Source organism: Crinia signifera, chromosome 1, assembly GCF_055691185.1.
Source record: "Crinia signifera chromosome 1, ASM5569118v1, whole genome shotgun sequence".
NCBI classification, from domain to species: domain Eukaryota; kingdom Metazoa; phylum Chordata; class Amphibia; order Anura; family Myobatrachidae; genus Crinia; species Crinia signifera.
This window is the reverse complement of record NC_139217.1, coordinates 326,509,756-326,533,756: the sequence shown is the minus strand read 5'-3', so window position 1 is coordinate 326,533,756 and position 24,001 is coordinate 326,509,756. Positions and strand designations below refer to the sequence as shown.

The 24,001-nt window shown below is 44.6% G+C and overlaps 1 protein-coding gene across 5 annotated transcripts; it reads left to right on the top strand.

The window, feature by feature from the left end:
- Nucleotides 1–845: 845 nt before the first annotated feature.
- On the top strand, nucleotides 846–23,753 carry RBM23 (RNA binding motif protein 23). Of its 5 annotated transcripts, none has more exons than XM_083188920.1 (14): nucleotides 846–996; nucleotides 3,882–3,976; nucleotides 11,956–12,029; nucleotides 12,234–12,278; nucleotides 12,598–12,747; nucleotides 15,046–15,105; nucleotides 15,841–15,958; nucleotides 16,036–16,188; nucleotides 17,198–17,335; nucleotides 17,413–17,478; nucleotides 20,067–20,271; nucleotides 20,951–21,031; nucleotides 21,115–21,199; nucleotides 21,632–23,753. In XM_083188920.1, the coding sequence occupies exons 2-14, from the start codon at nucleotides 3,905–3,907 to the stop codon at nucleotides 21,633–21,635; spliced, it is 1,251 nt and encodes a 416-aa protein (XP_083045046.1). In that variant the 5' UTR covers nucleotides 846–996; nucleotides 3,882–3,904; the 3' UTR covers nucleotides 21,636–23,753. The 5 variants fall into 5 exon arrangements, 4 of the variants coding, with proteins under 4 accessions (XP_083045046.1, XP_083045030.1, XP_083045056.1 ...); XM_083188904.1 differs by having other exon boundaries at nucleotides 11,947–12,029; XM_083188930.1 differs by lacking the exon at nucleotides 21,632–23,753 and having other exon boundaries at nucleotides 21,115–21,203.
- The last annotated feature ends 248 nt before the right edge of the window (nucleotides 23,754–24,001 follow it).

The following is a 24,001-nucleotide window of genomic DNA, read 5'->3' as shown; positions in this document are numbered from 1 at the left end:
GGTGTGAGGCGTAACATGTGATGGGAATTAAACGTACAACGTGTAATGGGCATTATGGAATGTGGTATACTATGTAATGGCTGTGTGATGTGTAATATGCATGTAAGTATGTGTTAATTTTTGGCGCGCGCCTTCGATGTGCACAGTCCCTATTGTCCCTGTTTTAATAATATTTTTTTAAGCCCTAACATAATGTGTAATGGGCATTACGGTGTGTGGCATGTGTGATGGGCATTATTGTGCGTGACATTATGTCTAGTGTGTTTCATTATGTGTAATAATAGGAGATGATGAACACGCCCAGTAGATAGTGATGGACACGCCCCCTCCAATGGTGCACCCCCTAATAAAACGGGCTGCGCACGCCTATGAGCAGAGCATTGTGTCCCTCATTTAGAGGGTCATGTTGGGATGTATGCATTTTTTAAAGAAAACGCCTACTATCATATGTGCACAACTTTAGATTAAGAGTCAGTCTAATATGACAAGCAATCATTTTATATTAGACGAGGCCAATAACAGCATTTCAAATAAACTTAAATGACCTAATTAATCTACCACGTACCACCACGTGCTTATCTATATGTGAGAGCTACCCTGCACGATGTTTCCCTGGAGATCACCATCACCAGCTACTTCCCAAATGACAGCGGCTCAGCCACAACCACAAATAAACCCCTTCAGACTTCCTGCTCATGTCAGTCCCCCGTCCGAGGCGAGCCAGCCATTGCCCCGCACAGCCACACACAGTATAACCAACAGCGGTTCAATTCAAGCCTCAATCTAGCTCTCTTGTCCAATTCGTCCATACGCTTTTTCTGCTGTGTTACCATTGGCTGGTTTACTTCGGCCCGCCTATTTGTTGGACGTTTGAGTAGCTGATTAGCTAAGGAGATTTACCCCCAGCTGATGGAAGTTTCTGGAACGTCAAGCCGTCTGACAGCCATCTTCTGTATTGTGTACGACCTGTACGTTTTGGAGAGACTGTGAAAGCTGGTGAGTGAGTCAGCCTGACTACTAGATGCCGTATTTTGGTGTCAGGTGGCCACATTATCTATAACCCCGCATGTGAGGAGTATTTGTTGGTATCTATAGTGCATCCGTATGCATCCCTCCAAACATGACCTATTCCAGGAGGGGCACAATGCGCTGTTTCTGCACTTCCCTCTTAATGGATGATTGCCATCACCTGTTTTAAACAAGTTAAATGATAGAAAATGTGTTTCAAATCATGGCAAGTCCAGGAATCGAGTACTCTGTCCCTCCTGAATAGGGTCATGTTGGGAGTTATGCTTATGTGTGTGTATGCACTCTGCTGTAGCATCTGTCAGCAGTGTAAAGGTGCATGCATACTTTTTTTTTTTTCTTGTGACCAATTTCCCTTGAACCCAGTGTCTTGGACGAAAGATCTAGCTAAGTTTATAGGCTCCATTTGAAAGATATCCAAATTGAGCTGCATGCACAGTTGACCAACAACCTTGATGAATAACTGGCGGGGATGCGCATCTTCATTCGTCACATTTGCACTAAAAGATATATTTTGACCAATTTTGTTAAAAAATAAAAAATAAAGTGTGCATGCACCTATTAGTGTTCCCATTCCCTCTGTCCCTGGTGGCTGGTATTACTGGCCTAAATTGGAGATGGGGTCACCTACTGTGTGGCCAACAGCATACCTCGTAGCGTGGCCTATTTCAAGAGGGACAAGCATTCTGTTCCTGGGCTTCTTAATGTATAATTGCTGTCACCTGTGTTGTATCTGTTAATTGATAAGACAGGTGATAGCAATTGTATACTCTCCAACATGATTCATTCCATTAGCTACAAAATGCTCTGCTCCTGGACCTCCCTCTTAATGTATATATTTTTTTTCCAGATAGCGAGACAATCTAATGCTGTGTACACACGGGGGAGATATATTGCTCAGCCATATATGGCTGAGCAATATATTGCTCAGTTTCTACTTTACATCAGCGACTAGAGCTGGTCGCTGATGAAACAGAAACTGCCGGGGGGAGCCCGGCAGTGGTAATCAGCTGGTCGCAGGAGCATGTTCCAGCGATCACCACAGGGACAAAAACGGGAGCGCGCACCCGGCGATATATCGCCGGTGCACACTCCCATTGCGGGCAATATGGTCGCTCAGCGACCATATTTCCTGCAATTTTGCACAAAATCGCCCCTGTGTGTACACACCTTAAAAGTGTTCAGTGTGTATTAATTCCATTGTCATTAATGTCACTACCTGCAAAAGAAGAATGAATAAAGATACACTAAAAAAAAAAAAGGGTGCTAGTTGATGGAGCATTGGCATTCTGACGGTCAGTACACCGACCCCACAGAGGGAGGGTAGAACGTGTGACAAGTGCAGCAAGCCACCAAGCCCGCAGTGTAGCGAGCACACAAGTGGCTACGTTGCTCTCACCCCTCTGTCAGAGTACCAGCAGTTGGGATTCCAATGTCTGTATACTGTCTGTCAGAATCCTGACTGTCCTGCCAGCATACCATACCCCAAAAAAACATTGTTTGTTTTTATTAGGAACTTCTGCATATGTTTGATATGTAATGTGACTACCTCCCCCAAAAGAAGTGGCATTAGAGATGGCCCATATACAGGTGACCTGCCCTAAAAAATTTACCCCCCCACTCCCATATCATGTGTATGTGTGTAAACAATGAACTAATATTTTCTTAAGGTCCCAATACAGTACATCCGTATTCTTGAATCCACAATTTAATGATTTTCAAATTGCTCCACAATTTAACAAATTCCCACTTCACTACCAATGGCCAATACACTTCAGGTGTGTGTGTGTGTGTGTGTGTGTGTGTGTGTGTGTGTTTTGGTACTTATGTATTATCTGGGCTCCCATGTTAATGCACCCCATTTTTTCATACCCCTACTATGCAACTACGCATGGAGTTGATTTTATATAGTGTGGCGAGCCACCGTGCCCGAGCCACCGTGCCCGAAGCGTGGCGAGCGGACGCGGTCTCATAAGAAAAACGGGAGCCCAGATATTACATAAGTACCTTTTTTTTTTTTATTTATTTATTTTGGACTCGTACATCGGTCATGGTTTAGGGCAACCATCACAATATCGTAAAATTAATACATTAATTGCTGATGTATGAGCAACTTTACCCATTTCCTAATTTATTTAATTTTTTGGTGTGGTATAACATGTAAACAAGGGAATTGTATGAGTATTGCTGATACCTCTGACACTATTTATTTAATTTACCATTTTTTTTTATCTCTTTATCATACCTCCCAACATGACCCTCTCCAGGAGGGACAAAATACTCTATTCCTGGACTTCCCTCTTAATTAATGGTTGTTATCACCTGTGTTGAGACACCTTTCTTATTACTTAACCCAGTGGTTCCCAAACTTTCTTGACCAGGGCACCCTAGAATATCATGATTTGTTCAAGGCACCCCTAGTCAAGAATTTTCTTATGGATAAATAAAAAAATAAAGCAAATTGTGCTTATCTGTCACCCTCAGGTTCAGTTATGTGGTGGGGACATAGCTGTGGTTCTAATTGTCCGTACATTTTATGATTGGCAGCCACCAGCACTGGTTTGGCCTACGCTATCACCTTGAGCATACATAATTTGTTTTGTCATGGACCCCCAACCCAAGGCATCCTTGTAAACATCCCAAGGCACCCCAGGGTGCCTAGGCACACAGTTTGGGAATCACTGACTTAACCTGTTCAAAACAGGGGATAGCAATCATACAATAGCAATCATACAACAAGAGGGAAGTCCAGAAACAGAGCATTGTGTCCCTCCTGGAGAGGGTCATGTTGGGAGGTATGCTTTATGTAGACCATGGCAATACTAACAATTGTTCCTTTCTGCTTATTTACTCAGAACAGAATCGCTGCTGAGCAGACATGGCTTCCGATGACTTTGATATTGTGATAGAGGCAATGTTGGAGGCTCCTTATAAAAACCCAGAAAGAGAGGTAAGACTCTCACTGAAAAATATGTATGGTTAAATCGATTTCAATTAATATTTTCAACAGACGTGGTAATGAAAAAAGCAAATCAAACTCAATTGAATTCCCGCCTTAGACATTTGCCTTTTAAAACACCCCCCTGTAGTGATGTTGTACACCGTAGGTGCTTCCTTTGAAAACTGGTGCTCTGGCTAAAGAATTTGCAGTATATACAAACCTGTACATCTCATGCTGGCCTTCCAATTTAGAATTTTGATTAAAATTGGATCATCGCAATAGGCTCTGTCAGCAATTCAATATCAAAGTAATAAAATAAAAAAACACCTATTTGCCATAAAAATTAAATCCCCTGTCCTCTTCCCAGGACATTGTTACACCGCAGCAACAGGGAGTTATGTGGCTGGACAAATGAGCGTGCAAGTTCCTGATGACTTTCTTGAGTCCTATCGTGTGCTATTGGCAGCTGTACACTGAACAGCGGCAGTGCGTGGAGCACATAGTACAGGGGGGAACTGCTTAGCACATCTATTAGATCAGAACGTGTATGTATCGAGTGCTTGCTGGTTTGCCCTAGGATTGAACATGCTGTGTCAAGTGCTATGAGCAACCCTGGCGTTGTCATAAGGCATTAACACTACTTCTAAATATTTGCCCCCAGACTCTTGAGATCCTAGCCAATAGGAGTTGGGGGGTGGGGTGGGGGTGGACTTAGGAGTATGATGCCTGTCATTGTGTCATAGTCCTCTCACGTCATCTGTTGCACATAGCGCTGGCGATCTCTGGGGGAACCAGTCAGCATGTATTGCACACATAAGAACATGTTTGTTAATATGTGCTAAGCAGTTTTCCCCTGTTCTGTATGTTTGGAGCTGCCGAAACTGAATACTTTAAGCATGGTGCTATCATCCAGGACTTCTTTAGGGGAGTCCTGTAGTGTAGCAGACCTAATCTCTGCCTCCACACTACTGGTAGAAAAAGGAACACCAGCATATGATGTATGCTTGGCTGTCCAGCATATGCTGAGGGCCCTCCTTTTTCCTTGTTACTAAATACCAGTGCAACAATGGGGTGGTGACGGGTGTATTTGATGAGGTCTGACTAAAAAAATTTGGGTTGGGTTTACTGGTCATTTAACCAAACCCTGTCACTCACTCAATAACACACTGCTCCCTTTCTCTTCATAGAACCTAGTCCTCCCCACCCTGCTCTTCCGGGGAAGGGCCATGAACAGTGTGTGGCGTCGAGACTACCACAGGACCAAAGCAAAGATGTGTGTGGGATGGGGTTTAGTACCTTCTATCAGATGTTTCTGGATTTGGGATGTGGGGGGAGGGGGCATAAGCTCAGCTATTGGGAGAAAACAATTATAAAGCATTCTGTCATTAAAACATTTGACGTCATCTGATATTTACACAGAACTACGGACATTGCAGCATTAGCCATACAATGGTCCGTGTTGAATAAAATCTGACTATAAAACATCTACTGAAAAAGTACTGAAAAAGTAAGTGATCCAGTGATCTTCAGGTGCATAAATTACCCACTGTTTAGAACATTGTAACCATTGTTTGAGTTAACATCATGAGACAGTGTGTCTTTGTAGCATAAATCTGCCTTTTTACACTTGGCATTCAGTATGTAATCTCCAAAAATTATAACGAAATGTGCACTGTGTTTGAGTCGGTGGGGTGTGTTCAATGCAGCCGGTGGGGATCGGCGAAAACAAGCAATCTTCGTTGTTTAATCCACTCGCCCTATTCAACACGCCGGGGAAATCCTCGCTGTCAAAGGTCGACGAGGATTTCCCCCCAAACAGCGAGGCTCGCCGCTATTGCAGGGAGCCCGCTGCATTAGCTGCAAGCCTTGCTGTTTTCTCTTTCAATGGTCCTGGTGACACAGCTCAACACTGGGATGTAGGAGGGTCCGAAGGAGCCAGGCACCTATCCTAAAGTTTTAGAGGGTAGGCTCCTCCCCTACTGCATCCCTGGACTCTTCAGTTCGTGTTAGGTGCCCACTGGAGTGGGTGCTATTCTAAAGGGCTGCAGGAGCAGCCGAAGAATTAGAGTAGTTAGGGGATTTTTATTATTTTATTAACTTTTACCCTAGCTAGGTAGGCACAGTGTGAGGATTCTCATAGTGAATCCTCACACTGCTTGCGCAGCAGGAGCTGACAGAAGCGCGTCCTGTCAGCTCACTGTGCACAGGGGAGACACTGTCTGGTCTCCCTGTGCAGCGCTTATAGCCTTTTCTAAAAGGCTGCCTGGGCTCCGGAGTACCCTGAAACCGGCTCCACGTTTAGGTGGGGATCATGGGGGACAGGCGCTCCGTGATGGCGGCGGCCATTTTATGCGGAGCTTACACGCTGAGCTCCTAGATGAGAGGACAGCAGCGTTGTGACAGGCATGTTCCAAGTGATCCCCATTTGAGGGGGAGACACTGGAACTAGGAAATCCTACCTAAGGAGCGGCTTGCTGGGGGTGGTTGGCGCCAAAAGGTCACGGACCCCGCAGCAGCAGGGACCTGTGGTCTCTTCCTTCACTCTGACTTTGGCGCCTTTCAGAACGCTTGCAGCGGAGCTGAGCTGGCTTACTGATCCTGGCAGAGTGACTTGGATTTCCTGGGCATCGCTTCCCCGCAGTTGAAACCAACAGACAGATAAGTGACTGGGTGCATTGCTCTGTATAAACGCTTGTACATTGTTTGCACTGTGTATACTGATAGATATACATTTATCACTTGCATCATGTCTGAGCATCAGGCTGTGGTTTTGGGGGAGGGAGCCCTTAATGCACTGAGCGCGTGCAATGTTTGCACACAAAAGTTTGTCCCTGAGCAGATGGCCAAGGGGGGCTTATGTATTACTTGCGCTGATGTGAGACCCATGGGCAGTGATCCCCATAGGGCAGAGCAGATGGAACCTGCGTGGGCCAGGGCCCTAGGCAGGTCAGTAAATGCTTTGGTGCAGCTTTTGGACAGGCAGAGTGATGGGCTGGTAGAATCACAGAGACCTATGCCATCATCTCAGCAGTCGTCTGGCTCCTTGCCTCTTACCCAGGCAGATCCTGCACTTATCCAGGTGATGCAGGATACTGCAAAAGGGATTAACAGGTTCAGTGAAATGCTGGACAAAATGGATGAGGTGGCAGGGACCCCTAGAAGGTCTTATGCTTTAACTACTGTGGTAGATGAAGAGGAAGGAGAGTATACTGACATCCCCTGGGATCAGGGTGATGATTTGGAAGAGAACTCTGCTGCTGGTATAGAGGATCTCATTGTAGCTGTGAAGCAGGCTTTAAAGCTGACTGTGGAGGATAAGACTCCTGTTAAAGGTGTTTTTAAGCGACAGCGGAAGGAGGCTGTTACTTTTCCTTCAGATGAGGGGTTACAGGAATTGTTAGAAGGGGCTTGGAAAACTCCTGATAAGAGGCTTCAGATGCCAAAACGATTCCTTAGTCTGTACCCCATGCCAGAGTCTCATGCGGAGCTCTGGGAAAGGGTCCCAGTTGTGGACGCTTCAGTGGCACGTTTGTCCAAGGCTACTGTATTACCAGTACAGGGCGGTGCAGCTTTTAAAGATTCTGTGGATAAAAAGCTGGAGGGAAACCTCAAGGCTATCTTTGAAGGGGTGGGGTTTACCTTACGACCCCTTATTGCTTCAGCCTGGGTTTCTAAGGCCATGATAGAGTGGGCTGGTGAATTATGCACCATGCTGCAGGCTGACCCGGGTGCATTACTGCTTGCAGAAAAGATTAAGGCAGCAGCAGAATATGCAGTTGAAGCAGAGGAGGAAGCTATTAAAATGGCAACCAGAGTATCCACAGTCTCCATTAATGCCAGGAGAGTGCTTTGGCTTAAAGCCTGGGAAGCAGACAATGAGTCCAAGAAGGCTCTGGAAACATTAGCCTTCAAAGGAAAGGTACTCTTTGGTACCGAATTAGAGGAGATTATAAAACAGGCCACAGGCGGCAAAAGTACATTCCTGCCGGCCTCCTCAGCAAAGCAGACATCCAGATTTTCTGCTTTTAAGCCGTCCTTTCGGCCCTCCCCTAGAGGTGGTGCGTCCTTTCGAGGACAGTCTTTCAGGGGAAGGTTTCAGCCCTCTAGAGGCAAGACACAAAAGTCAAAATTTGGCTCTTTTCACAAGAAGCCTGCCAATAAAGGAGAGGATAAACCCTCTGCATGACTGTCAGGGGCTTTGCCCGACAGTGACAAAAGTGGGCGGGCGTCTCACACTCTTCAGGGACGCTTGGGCCTCTCTAGACCAGGATGCCTGGGTGTTAGATATTATAACACAGGGTTACAAAATCCCTTTCAGAGGGCCACCTCCGAAGAGGTTCATTCCCACATCCTTACCAAAGGAGGCACGGCTGCGTACAGCTCTTGTGAGAGCAGCGCACTCCCTTTTGGAAAAAGGGGTGGTTACACTAGTCCCCAAGACAGAGTGGAAGAAAGGCTTTTACTCCACGCTGTTCCTGGTGCCCAAACCAGACGGGTCTTTCAGACCAATACTAAATTTGAAGTCTCTAAATGTTCATTTATGGGTAGACCATTTCAAAATGGAGTCTCTACGGTCAGTACTCCTGAGTCTGGACCAGGGAGAATTTTTGGCGTCCATGGATGTCCAGGACGCATATCTGCACGTCCCTATACACCCGGAGCATCAGACCTTGTTGAGGTTTGCCATAGGAGACCTGCATTTACAATTCCAAGCGTTACCCTTTGGGCTAGCGACCGCGCCAAGGGTATTCACAAAGATAATGTCAGTGATGGCGGCGGTGCTGAGGCTCAGGGGAATCACAGTAATACCCTATTTGGACGATCTCCTGTTCAAAGCGGAGTCAGCAGCCATGCTGCAGAGTCACTTGGCAGAGGCCATCAGTTTTTTGCAGGCTCACGGCTGGATTTTAAATTTGCAAAAATCTCAGTTGGTAACGTCACAAAGACTCCAATTCCTGGGAGTTATAATGGACACCCATCTTCATCGGGTTTTCCTCCCGGAGATAAAGGCCAGGGATCTGGTCACCCTAGTCCAGGAGATTCTCAGGGCTCAGAGCATTTCAGTATGGAGGTGCCTCAAGCTCCTGGGGAAAATGGTGGCGTCATTCGAGACGCTTCAATTTGCCAGGTTCCACTCTCGGAGGTTCCAATGGAACATTTTGTCAGCCTGGTCAGGAAACACTTTGACCATGAAATCCGAGATGATAGTGCTGTCTTCGGACACTCAGGAATCCTTGAAATGGTGGACAGAAGTAGATTCCCTTCAGTGGGGTCGGTCATTACAGACCTGGGACTGGTTGGTAGTAACTACCGACGCCAGTCTCAGGGGCTGGGGGGCAGTAGTCCTGGATCTCAGGCTTCAGGGCTTGTGGACGGCAGAGGAATCAGCGTTACCGATCAACATCTTGGAGCTGAGAGCTGTCTGGAAAGTGATTTCCTTGGCGGGAGACAGGTTACAGAACCTCCCTTTGAGGATTCAGACCGACAATGCCACAGCTGTGGCGTATCTGAATCACCAGGGAGGTACACGCAGCAGATTGGCCATGTGGGAAGTGTCCAGAATCTTCCTATGGGCGGAACAGAATGTTCCAGCTGTATCGGCTATATTCATTCCAGGAATAGAGAACATAGAAGCCGACTTCCTGAGCAGGGAGGAGCTCAAGGAAGGGGAATGGAGCTTACACCCTCAGGTGTTTCACCAGATCACCTCGAGGTGGGGAATCCCGGATGTGGACCTGATGGCATCCAGGGTCAACCGTCAAGTGCCCAGGTTTTATGCCAGAACGAGGGATCCACTAGCGCAGGCGGTGGATGCCATGACTATTCACTGGCAGGGAGATCTCCTTTATGCATTCCCACCAGTACCAATGTTACCGAGACTTCTGAAGAAAATACAGGGGCAGAAGGTTCCAGTGATCTTAGTGGCCCCAGATTGGCCAAGGAGGTCCTGGTACTCGAGGCTTCAGAGGTTGTCTGTGGACTCATGGCGACTACCTCTGAGACCAGACCTTCTAAGACAAGGCCCATTCAATCACCTGGATTCCGATCGATTGATTTTGACGGCCTGGCTATTGAAACCACCATTTTGAAAAGAAAAGGGTTTTCTGAGGCAGTAGTACAGACGATGATAAAAGCCAGAAAAGCTGTATCTTCGGCAAATTATTATAGAGTCTGGAAGACTTACATTCGATGGTGTGAGAGAAGAAAGGCTCATACATCTCATTTTAAGCTATCAAGAATGATGGAATTCTTACAAGATGGTTTTTCATCGGGCCTAAGCCTTCAGTCACTGAAGGTGCAGATTTCGGCCTTGTCCATCTATTTCCAGAAAAAGATAGCCATTTTGCCGGAAATTCAAACCTTTTTACAAGGAGTATCCAGGTTGAAACCTCCATACAAGCAACCAGTATCACCTTGGGATCTATCACTGGTTTTGGAATGCCTTCAAAAAGCACCTTTTGAACCTTTAAGGTCGGCTGATTTTAAGTTTCTCACGTGGAAGCTAGTGTTTTTGTTAGCAGTAGCATCTGCTAAAAGAGTTTCAGAATTGGGAGCTTTGTCATGTAAATCTCCCTTCTTAATTTTTCATGATGACAGGGCTGTTTTAAGAACAGTGCCTCAGTTTTTACCGAAGGTGGTATCTACCTTCCATTTAAATCAGGAGATAGTTCTACCTGTGTTTCAACCCCCAGAGGGTTCTAAGAAAAGGGACAAGTTGAGAACTTTGGATGTTGTGCGTGCCTTACGCATATATGTGGACAGAGTGAAGAGTGTCAGGAAGACTGACACATTGTTGGTATTGTATGACGTACACAAAATTGGTTGGCCTGCATCTAAGCAGACTATTGCTAGGTGGTTGCGGTCTGTGATAGCCTTTGCATACACCAAAGTGGGTAGACCAGTACCGGCCAAAATAAATGCGCATACCACCAGGTCAGTTGCCACCTCTTGGGCGGTTCGACATGGGGCCACAGCTGAGCAGGTTTGCAGAGCTGCCACTTGGTCATCTGTTCACACATTTGCCAAATTCTATAGATTCCATGAGTTCGCGTCGGAGGACGCATCATTCGGGCGAGCAGTGCTGAGAGCTGCAGACCTGAGCGTACCCTCCCAAAGGACCGGCTCTGGAACGTCCCAGTGTTGAGCTGTGTCACCAGGACCATTGAAAGAGAAAAAGGGATTTTTGTAAGAACTTACCGTTCGAATCCCTTTCTCTGATATGGTCCTGGTGACACAGCGATCCTCCCTTACGCTCAGTAAGTATGCCAGAAGTTTCATGATGTTCATGTTAAAATGGTTAAAAGTTAACAGTTTCTGTTCTAAAATGTGCATATAATATGTGCAGGCGTTTGTACTGAGTTAATGTATTCCAGTGGCTTTGAAAGATGAACTGAAGAGTCCAGGGATGCAGTAGGGGAGGAGCCTACCCTCTAAAACTTTAGGATAGGTGCCTGGCTCCTTCGGACCCTCCTACATCCCAGTGTTGAGCTGTGTCACCAGGACCATATCAGAGAAAGGGATTCGAACGGTAAGTTCTTACAAAAATCCCTTTTTAGCGGCAGCATACGCCATTTCCCCCTCTCTCCAAAAACCTAGCGGTGGGGGGAGGGGAGAACGGTGTGTGCAGTGTGGTCAGTTGAATACTGACCCTGCGAGCTGTGACGGGGAGCAGTCAGCACTGCGAGCATTGAATACGCCCCAGTGTGAGGAGCTTGGGTTAAGATGCTGTGGAAATTAACCCATAATAACTAATTTATGTGTAAGGTAAATGAGGATTTGTTGTTCAAATTCCATAGACTGCCACCTTTAATTCCAAGAAATAATGCAGGTACTATGATTTGGGGCTTTGTTTATAAAATGTTGACGTCTGTTATATTTACACTTGGCTAATAATTGTTTCTTCTGTGTGCTATGTCTTTCTGCTGTCTTCCCTCTCTGCCACATCTTCCATATATGTCGGTGTGGATATTTTTTGTTAGGCTGAACAGGAAGAACTTCCATGTAAGGACATAAAAAAGGAGCAGGAAAACGGCAGCAATCGGCCTGGCGATGCTGGCAGCAGGTAAACCAGCAAAAAATGTTTAGTTGGGTATGTTCCATTTCATGGGGTCTATTTATGATTTACCTAATGTAATTGGTGTGGAATATCTGTCAAACCTATTCCAGCAATTAGTTATCACATGTGCATCTGTGAGACCTGTTCGTTAATTTGCCTCCATGTATCTGAACCTCCCTTTTAACTCCATGTTGCTATTTTTTTTTCTAGCAGTAAGAAACGGAGTCGGACACAAAGTGGAGATCGACGTAGAAGGCAAGTATAAAAACAACACAAACGTTTTAGAATTACTCAAATAACTATTGAAGAGTGTTTCTCACTCAAGCCAGCCTGTCATTTGTTCCTACCATTTATTTCACTCTTCTCTTTGCTTACATGTAGTATGTTACAGACTACCTTCAGGAATCAGCGTAATGAGGGTGGATTTTGCATAGGCAACCCCTGAACCTCATGAATGTACTTTTAGTGTTTATTTTGCTTCTGATATTCTACCAAAGAGAATTTCAAATTAATGTGAGCTTACAGTTGAACACTGGCATTTGACTTATTTTTTATTTTTTTTACCTTTGCTCAGCCCTAGTAGAGATAGACATAGACACCGTAGTAGCCGAGATAGGCATAGAAGCCATGAACATCGGCACAGGAGTCGCAGCAGTGGAAGACGATATGGCTCTAGAAGTCGGGATCGACGACGTGAGGAACGATCAAGGCACCACAGTGCAGGGTGAGGTTTTTGTTTTTCTTGTTACATTATATATTTTACAATACATAGCAAAAAAAAATTTGGAACGGAAATGGCTGCGGATTGTTGAATTCGCATCATGTTTCCGTCAGGCTAAGCATTGAATCCCCACTGCCGAGCTATTGTCGGATCAGATAGAAACGCTCTGAGATTCCGACTGTCAAGACGTTCCGACAGTGACTATCTCCTTAGTCTCTTGTCTATGTGCTTCAAGGAGTGTTTATTGTAACAGATTGTGTTTTGTTTTTATTTACTTTCCATCTGCTCTATAACAAATGTGCATGCTGCTGTACTGAGTAGTGACAGCAGGTCATAGCTCTGTCACAAAATTAAAGGTGGGTGCTTTTCTCATCCTGGAATGACGATGCTTGCGGACAGCCTTTGTTTTCAGTATTGTGCCAGGAAGACAAATGATTATGTTCATAGGAGTGAGAGCTATGTCTCTGTTGTAGAAGTGGAACTTCTGTATAGAAACCTGGTTACAGCATTTCCTAAAGCAATGGCTCTGTCAGTGCCTGATCATGTCAGCGAAGCATTATCGGTGTATGTACATAATTTTAGAGCATCTCCAATTAACCCAGTGGCAACTAATGGAGGGGCTACTTGTCATGCCTTTGAGTTAGAAGAAAATATATTGGTATTTATGTAATATCTGGGCTCCCGTTTTTCTTATGAGACCGCGGCCCCTCGCGGGGCTCGCTGCACTCGCCACGCTTCGGGCACGGTGGCTCGCTGCGCTCGCCACACTATATAAAATCAACTCCATGCTTAGTTGGATATTAGGGGTATGAAAAAATGGGGTGCATTTAACATGGGAGCCCAGATAATACATAAGTACCAATATATTTCTTGTGGCTCAGAGGCTAATTCACTGTAGTTCCAGCTGTGGCTCAGAGGCTAATTCACTGTAGGTCCAGTAAGCCAGGCAATCACCTCATGCATATTTTTGACAATGTTGGGCATTAAGTTCAAACTTTGCAACAGTTGTGAATCCTACAGTCAAGGTGCCAATACACGTTACAATTATTGTATACAATATCGCATCTCATTGAATCTCGGTTTTTCGATAAGATGACATGAGATGAGATCTAGTACAAAAAGTATGTGCAGCAAATACTTTTTGTACTAGATCTCATCTCATCGCAAAACCGATATGCGATGAGATGCGATATTGTATACAATAATTGTAACGTGTATGGGCACCTTCAGTCTAACCCAGGCATGTCCAAACTGTGGCCCTCCAGCTGTCGTAAAACTGCACCTCCCAGCATGCCTTGCCATAGTTTTAGCATTACCTAATAGCAAAACTGGCAAGGCATGACGGAATGTGTAGTTTCACAACATCTGGAGGGCCATAGTTTGGACATGCCTGGTCTAACCGGTCCTCTGGATCTACCAACAGGCCATGTTTTCCAGGCCACCTGTGAATCTGTGGAGTGTGTTTAGGAATGCATGCAGCTCATGTTTGAAAATGTGACTGTTGGTAACGACTGCACCTGTGCACCAGCTAGGTGGTCTGGAAAATGTGACCTGTTTGTAGATATCAAGGAACAGTTTGGGAAGCCCTGGTCTAAATGTACACCTTATTTCTCCTCCTTTAGCAGAGATTTTATCAAAGGCACTACTGCAAATGTGAGAAGTTGCCAGTTTCACTGCTTCTGTTATCATTGACTAAATTTGAGTTGGAACCATATTTGTGTAAGATACTATGAATTGGACTTTCTTTGCTGGTGGCAGTTGTGCCTTTTTGGTTTCCCCTTCCCCTTTTGCATTGTGGGAGTAAACCAGGAGTACCTTGAGTAAACCCACATATGGGGAGAATGTACAAACTCTGCACAGTTAGGGCCATGGTGGGTATCGAACCCATGACCTCAGTGCTGCGAGGCAGCTTTCCTTCATGAAGACATATCTTAATGAAAGAAAGCTGCTGTGGTTTTGTATTGAGACCTTACAATTTGTTTTGTGTGTTGTTTTTTTTTGGGCGCCGGTATTTCAGCTTTCATCCTAAAAGTGGTGGCTAGGTGATGTCCTCTGTCACCTGCCTCAGTGCTCAAACTGGACTTTACATGGTGCACCCATTAGTTTGATTGGGTTTCCTGCTATGTGTGGCTAAACACCTTAATGAGCGTCATGAAAAAGAGATTGATTTTTCTCTGCGCTTTAGATGGGAGATCGGGCGCCATATGACTTTAGAATACTTTCCTTACTATATATCTGATTCCTTATGTTCTAGAATTTGAAGAAAGCTAATTATTTAAACAAGTGTTTTATCCCCCACAGGCGCCGCTACACACGCAGTAGGAGTCGCAGTCCCCGACACAAAGAGAAAAGCCCCTTACGGTAGTTATGGCTTTGCTTTTTTTCCACATAATGTTCTGCTGATGCGTTTTACAAATATTTTACTAATGTCTTTGCCCAACATGATGGAAAAGAGGCCATAACAAATGGATACTGTTACTCTACTTGTTAGAATGGAAGAAATGTATAATGCATTTTAGGCAGAGCTGAACCTAAAACACGGGTGTTGCCTATTCATTTTAAATTAAGCGACTGATCTTTTGGTCAAAATTGTAGGTCCAGGATTCTTTGCCACTGATCTTTCAGACCGTTTTAGTTGTTGCCTTCAAAACTGGCCAGCATGTTGCAACACCAAACCACTGAGGCCTCCTTATTTGATGCTCATTTTAATTTCACTGTTTTGGAAAGTAAAAAGTACAATTATGGATATTTTTCATATGACCGTCCATGATTTAGAGTCTCGCTCCACTGATCATTAAAGTTTGATGCGAAACAAAGTGGCCTTCTCACTACTACAGCAAATGCAGCCCCATCTGAGTAGTAGTCCTAGTTTACTGAAGTGTTTGCGGATGAGTCAATGCTGCATATAATGAAGGCTACCAGGTGATGCAATTGTGGACCTAAGGCACTTGCTGAGGCAACACATGTTGTAGGGAAAAGAAGATATATTTCTTGTGTAATTTAAACCTTAAACACTACTGTATTTTAATGACCAGTCTCTCCTATCTATTTATATATATTTTTTTATGTCTATTATTTTTTATTTCTTTTTTTTAGTCAACCTGAAAGCACTTTGACTCCAGAGGAACGTGATGCACGAACTGTGTTCTGTATGCAGCTGGCTGCACGTATTCGTCCACGTGACTTAGAGGATTTTTTCTCAGCTGTTGGAAAAGTGAGAGACTTCCTAGAACTTGTAAGTGTTTTGTTTTTCTCTGGTTCTGTTGCTAACTTGTTTTGCATGTCTTTTAGGTGCGAGATGTAAGGATAATTTCAGACAGAAACTCCCGCAGATCAAAAGGCATTGCGTATGTTGAATTTGTGGACATTCAGTCAGTGCCTCTAGCTATTGGTCTAACTGGACAGCGGTTGTTGGGTGTACCCATCATTGTGCAGGCTTCACAAGTAAGTAGACATTTTTTTTTTTTCTATACATTCCCTATCAGTGTTAATACAATATAGATTAGTGGAGCTCTTCTAGTGTGGGAACATTGTTTCTGATCACTTGTTCTTTAGAAATGCTGCATTCAGCTGATCCTTAATTATAACTGCATTTCAACTTGTCTAATCTGGGCAATAGATGCTGTATCTATACTTGAGTACATTTGTATCAATAAATTTGTAACTCCATTTTGTGGCAGATTTCATAATTAAGATATTCACTGATTTTTTTAGAAGGGCATTTTTGCAGTAAAGCAAATCGGGCTATGTGACGATTGCACCCATACGTTACCATTTGTTTGTTCCAACTAGTTGGGATGATGATCTTTTGGTGTTTGGCAAACTTTACTTACAGGCTGAATATTGTCACTACATGAAAACCTTGTCTAAATAGTCTGTTTTGCCTATTGGATATGCTCTGTTTTTGGGTAATGCTAATTTATTATAGTGTTTTTTTTGTTTTTTTTTATTAGATTTTCCTAGTCTAAGGGGGGTATTCAATGTCAGGGGCACGGCTGTCGAGCTAGCGCGACAGCCTTGCCCCTGTCCCGTTCTCGGTGAGCTCGCCTGGAGCTCGGCAGTCGGGATTCAATGTCCCGGCCGCAGAGCGGCGAGAAGGGGGCGTGGCCGCGAGTTGCGGCCGGGAAGTGACGAGCTGCAGCCGGCAGCTCGTCACTTCCCGGCTGTTCTCGGCAGAACGAGCCCGACAGCTAGAGATGTCGGGCTCGTTCTGACAGGAAACCCTGTTCAATGCTGTCGGGGAAGACAGCATTGAATAGGGCCCGTCGAGCATCTCCCCCACGGGAGATGCTCGACGGCGATTGAATCTCCCCCTAAATGTCCTAAACACAAGGCATTCTTACCTGCTGAGAGCAGTCTATAAGTAACACCTGCACACATTGTACGCTATCCTATTTATGTGTGTATTATATAATATATTGAAAAGTGTGGTTTTTTTTATTTTTTTTTAAAGGCTGAGAAGAACCGCCTAGCTGCTATGGCTAATAATCTCCAGAGAGGAAATTTTGGTCCCATGCGTCTCTATGTGGGATCTCTGCACTTTAACATCACAGAGGACATGCTAAAGGGAATATTTGAGCCTTTTGGGAAGGTATGCATGCCTATTCAGATCTGTTTCTTAATCCTATTTGGAAGCTTTTGTTTTATATTTTCATTACGGTCTTGTAGATTGAGAATATTCAGCTCCTGCGAGAACCTGATACAGGACGGTCAAAAGGCTATGGATTCATAACGGTAAGCGTTTTACTATTAAAAGGTAATTTCGTGTCCTAGCATTGTAAGCGCATAACCCCCTACTACCAACTATGATCGCAAACCTATCTTTTTTTTTTTTTTTTTTTTTTTTTTTCTAACGGCCCAGGTGGACGCTGGGAAATTGGGTATTCCAGGTCTGGGAGGACCGGGCACCAAGGAGCACTGTGGGGGTTATTTTGGTTCACTCTTTATGCCAAAATCCTTCTTAGATGGACAAAACCATGTGCATTGCAGGGGGGGAGATGTAAAATGTACATCCCCCACCCCCTCGGCTGTGATTTTCTCCTGAGTTTCCCGCCGAGGAAAATCCTCTTTCTCTTTCCCCAACCCCCCTCCATATCTTCTATGTGCAAGGGTAACGCTTCAGCGCTGCGGGCATATACATGTACTTCATCTAAAGAAAACTTTGCATGTGCTGAGCAGGACCATACTGGTGTATGCGAACGTTGCACTCTGCCGGGACCCAGTCTGCAGGCAACTACAGAGGTTCCCTGCGAGCCGGACTGGACTAATGCCTTGTCCTCTGCAATGAGGGAACTAGTGTCTCAGCTGGCAGCCTTGTGTACGGTAGTAGCCCCTCCTGTGCCGCAGGTTCCACCCCAGCCAGAGGAACCAGGGTGGGTACAGGGGATGCAGTTAGAATCCCGACACTTTCTCCCATAGAGGGAGAATAAATTAGTGTGCCCAGCATTGTTTCCTAGCACGGCGCCCACTAAGCAAATGGCTTAGTGGGCTATTCTGCGTAGGAAAATCACATTGCATGCGAAGTCCATGTTAAGTGCACAGGAGTGCTTATACAATGAAATATCGCATGGCACCAAATGTGATACAATATTTAATTGTACACGCACCCATGCCATGAAATGTGATGGGTGCTTACTATGGCATGTAATCACCTGTGGCATTGTTTTAAGTCACCCCCAGTATTTACGCCACCCTGAAGCGTGGTGAGCGGCGGTGGAACGTGTCCTCCGACCTTTTCATACCCCCACTATTCACGTCAGCGTGGAGCTGATCTTATGTAGTGTAGCAAACCACTGAGCCCGAAGTATGGCGAGCGGACATGAAATACATGCAGAGTCGACTCCACGCCGACGTGGATAGTGGGGGTATGAAAAGGTCGGAGGACGCGTTCCGCCGCCCCTCGCGGGGCGTGCTGGGCTGGCGTGGATAGTGGGGGTGTTTTAGGAACACATTTACACCAGCCATATCATACATCTGAGACCGTAATGACGACATGTGTTAACAAAGAACTGTAATTTTTACTTAAATATATGAGAATGATAAAGATAATAACAATAATGATTCAATAACAATAAAGATAAAAAAGATACTATCAATAATGACTAGATAAGAATTAATCGATTAAATCACGAATAATTGACAATAAAAAGATCATTTAAACATCAGTCCTCTTTAGGAAGGAGGGTCAGTGGGAAGAGGGCTCTTTCAAAAGGGTTCTCCGCACCCAATGTTTGCCTCCCAAATAAATTCTTGGAGGTACGACTGCAACATGTACACCTCTGACACTTGTTGCGCCACTTGCACGCGCCCCACAGACGGTCAATATTTTGCGCGCCTGTTGAAGGATCTACAAAATTGTATCTATGGTTCACTTGGGCATGGTAATACCCTGCACGTTGCAGTTCCTCTGTGGTGTAACCCCTCCAACAGTCACTATAAATAGTGGTGCCTGCCTCGATGTTGTCCACAATCGTCACCATCAATGTGGCAGCATCTCTCCGAGGCACCATACACAGAAAGCACTGGCCAGTCTCACGGCAGATACCCCCAATAACCCACTGCTGTGGGAGCATGCGGCCAACATTATATTTCCTGCGGACAAACATGCTTTCGTCGACCTCGACGATCTTCCCGGGCCCACCAATATGGCGCTGCAGCTGCGCCAGGAGGTCACACGTGCAGGCCTCTCTCATCCATCTGTTATATAAGACGGCAGTCTTTTTGGACATATCCAGCTCGTCCTGGCAAAACTGGATTGATGTCCTCTCCTGGGCCCAGGCATAAATGAATCTTACCATGGTGATGAAAGACAAGCGGCACCCCGGGAACCAGTACACCGATCGCACGCTCACCTTCAATTTGCAGACTAACGTGGCAGCGCCACATGTTCTCTCGGACAGAAAGCCTCATAGTGTGTCCGTTATCACATCTGCAACACTGGAAGGAGGTTGTGCCCTTGGAAGAACGCTATTGCCTCCTCCTCCGACTGAGGCAGTGTAAATAAATTCATTGCGGATGCAGCCATCACAATAAACACTGGAAATTTGTGATAAATCACTGGAAGGTCTGAGGTATACTTCTTGTCAAGACAGAATATCACCTCAGAGTGATTTCTGACAGGATCCAACGGGAATGGGTGTCAGGGAGCTGGAACGGGAAAATCTCATCGCATGTAAAAAGCGCATGCAATGCTATTTCACTATGTTACCGTACGTAGAAAATCTGCGCGCCGTGCTAGGAAACCAGTACCTGATCACCAATGTAATAGTATTTCTAGGGTGTTTTCTTTGTCATATTTTTTTTTTTTTTCTTCCTTCTTTCAGTTCTCGGATGCAGAGTGTGCTCGCCGGGCTCTGGATCAGTTGAATGGATTTGAATTAGCAGGGAGACCAATGAAAGTGGGTCATGTGACAGAGCGTGCAGACGGCAATACTGATGTCTCATTTCTGGACAGTGATGATCTTGAGAGAAGTGGCATAGATCTAGGGGCAACCGGACGCTTGCAGCTTATGGCTAAATTAGCTGAAGGTAAGTGTTCTTGCAGTGGTTTCTGAACTGCTCAGAGTAATGTACATATAGAATCTTGAAACTTTTTAAATTGTGTACTAAAATCTTCTTCCTTAAGCAATATTAGTATTGCGCTGGGGGCTCTCCCTTTATTAGCTGGGAGCAAGTGCTATAGGGTAGGACATTTTATTACTAGCACTACCATATGTACCTCTCTAGAAGGGTGTATTGGTCTGGTACTCCTTTTAGGTCTTTCCTAGATGGTATGGTGGGTTGTGGGGTTTGTTTTTATTTTAAGCTGGATATTCAATGTAGTGTACAGTAAAATAAGAATGTTCTATTTACTGAAGAAGCCCATAATATATTTGATATATTGTATATGCTTTTACAATATCAAGAACTGTTTCCTTAAATATCTTTTAATTGGAGGAGTGATAGGCTATTAGCATCTCCCATTGAGTGTCCTGTGTCACTAGATGGACTTCTGAATGTCTTTTTGTGGATTACAGACTTTGCATTGAATTGTGACACAAGGCTGAAAGCTTGTTGTCTTCTATGTTCACAGATAGGAAAACTGAATCAAAACTGGCTTCATATTGTTACTTTTTGTCTATGCTCTACAATGGTGTACGGTGGCAAGCCGTGCCGGTCTTTGCTGCAATTCCTGCACGCTAATGAAACTATGTTCTTCTTTTGTCAGGTACAGGCCTGCAGGTCCCTCTTGCTGCTCTGCAACTGAACGGAGCAATTCCACTCACTTCCCTGAACCCCGCCCTCTCAGGTAAAGCAAAGACATTTTATAATGGTGACTATGCAATCTGTAATGTTTTGTACAAATAACGAACGATTTACATCTCTCTCTAGCTCTAAATCCAGCCCTCAATTTGGTGACACAGTCGGTTCCTACACCGTGCTTCCAGCTTTCACATCTCTTCAACCCCCAAACTATGTAAGTAACGCCCATATCCACTTTCTACTCTTAAGAGCCTGGGAAAATACCTGATGACCTGTGTTAGATATTTTGGAAAGAGGTTCTTTCTGTAGTTCATTAATTTGCTACGGTCAATACCAAAAATTGCCTTCATATCCAATTGGTCAAATGTAGAAACAAATCCAAACTGGCAGGTTCTGCACAGGCCATGTAGTCATCATATTGACAATCATATGTATTGACACCTAAAAATGTCAATGTTGACAATAGACATCCGGTTAGGGTTCAAATTTGGGGTCGACCATTTTGACGATATTGACAATTTGGTACGGTCTCCAGCCAATGTAAGAATGCCGTAAACAGAAGTTCTGATCATTTAAAATAGGAAAGCAATTTGTATATAACTGTATTAACTCTCTGTGTTTTTTTTTGTTTTTTTTTTCCCCTCAGGTAAAATACAGAATCGCTACTATACTGACCATACCAATTTGTGATCTGCACTGACTCTCCTTATTTGTGTCTCTCCGTTTAATGGGGTGTGGGTGACTCAGCAGCTCATCCTTGTTAGATTTCCAAAAATGGTATCTAGCAAGAGAGTGAGGACACCGAACTATTGGGAAAGAAGACCTTATTTCTAAATATGTTCCTTTATTATATATATCTCCTAACACTTTTTTTGTAAATATTTTTCTGTGTGACATGTTTTTATTTTTTTTCTCCATTCCAAACTTTAGCCTCAAAACCTCTTGGAAGGTCCAAGAACTGATGAGTTTGTAAATAGTGACACTAGTGGATGGCTTGTGCGACCTTTGTATATATGCAATGTACAATAAACACTGATCTATACTGCAGAAAGTAAATGCGAACCACTCACCATGGTACCTCTGGTATTTTGAGGTCTCTATGAAGCACAATAAGTAAATTTTTGCCACCTTCACGATTCAAACTCTCCTCAGTGTACTGCCCCATACAGAGCGTCTAGAGCAGTGTCATGCTGCTTTCAGACCGCATAACTGGCTTTGACCCTGTATTTGAAAACTTTTCCAAAAACGGGTCTGCCAGGTAAAACCCCTTTCACATCGCAACTCTTAAGCGGTATATTACCGTTTAAGTGCCGTTTTTTTGACACTGGCAGACCCGTTTTTGGAAACTTTCCAAATACAGGGTCAAAGCCAGTGCAGTGTTCAGCTGGGGGTTAACATCACCACCCCCAGGGCTAACATCGCGCCCCCCCCCCCCCCCCCCCTAAAGTTAACATCCCTCCCCCCCCCCCCCTAGGGTTAACATCACCCCCCCCCCCCCCCAATGTGTTTAAGAACCCCCACTCCGTGCAGCCGGTACCTTCCGTTGCAGATCCCGGCATTACTGTATGGACGGAGGCACTTTAAAAGAAAAGTGACTTTCGGAAGATGGCTGCCCCCATATGAAAGACAGTTTTTTAAAACTGGTTTTCCTATGCGGCAGCCATTTTAAGAAAGACACTTTTTTTCATAAGGGCCTCCGTCCATACAGTAATGCCAGGATCTGCAACGGAAGGTACCGGCTGCACGGAGGGGGGTGGGGGGGAGTGTGTGTTTCTTAAACACATTGCGGGGGGTCGGGGAAGTTAACCTGCGGGGGCGGCGGGGGTGTCCAGTGCTATGAATATTTAATGAGCGCTCATTAAATATTCACTGCGCTGAATTTAGGACCCAGCTCATTGGCTGGGTCCTAAATACCGTTTCAGACCTGATTTTGATGCCAAAATACCGGGTCTGTAACGGGTAGGACCCTCCATTTTTACCGGCTTTTGTAAAACGGTAAAGTGGTCCTGCACCTTTCAGACCGCACAGATTACCGTTTTAAAACGGTTAAAAATCGGCAAAATACCGGTTTTTAAGTGCGGTCTGAAAGGTGCATCACATTCCCATTGGCTTGACTGGTGTGCACCTTCTCTTTATTTTTTTATTTTTTTTTTGTATATCTGTGTACTCACGTACACTAATTAGTATGATGAAGGTCAGGCACTCGCAGGGTTTACTATCCAAAATAATTTTGATAAATAAGAAAATATTTATAATATGGATGGATACTATTGGGCGAGTGCTGTCCATACGGATGGGATATATAGATATATCCCATCAGACACCACAACCCATAATTTCCAGTTTTGTTGCTGATCTTTTTTAGATGACTGTGTTAATGAGTGGTGATTGGACTTTACATACCATATTGCTAAGGTCCGTGCCCCATAGAAGATAAAAGGTGTACTTAATCTGATCTTCTGTCCTTACCAGTGAGACTTCCTGTATGTTGACCTAAATGACTTTCTCTGTGAAGTGTCCACTGTCCTTAACACAAGAAATGTAGCATCCACTGTCCTTAACACAAGAAATGTAGCATTCTCATCTTGCACCATGTAGTATGTTTTTGGGGATTTTTATTTTTCTAATTTTGTCAAGGGAGGGTTGAGGGGTTTTGGTTTTCTGGAGGAGTAGAAAATGCTGATCAGGCCTAAAATGTCAATATTCTTTGTTAATTTAAGATAACTATATATCTATTTTAGTGAAATAATAAAAATCTATCCATGTGTCTTTGGTGTTTTACAGGATCTGGATTACAGAAATGTCCAAAAATGCATTTTACCACATAGGGCAGTATTCAATGAAAAAAATTTGCCGTGCATTGCGAGAGATTTTTTTCTCTCGCCCTGTTCCGGAGGGCTCGCTGCCTCTCCTGCTCCCTCTATTCAATGTGGTTAAGACTCACCGCCACTCGCGGCGAGTCTTAACCCCTGCAGCGGACGAGCGTCTGCGGCAGGGAGCTGGCAGGGAGCCGTGG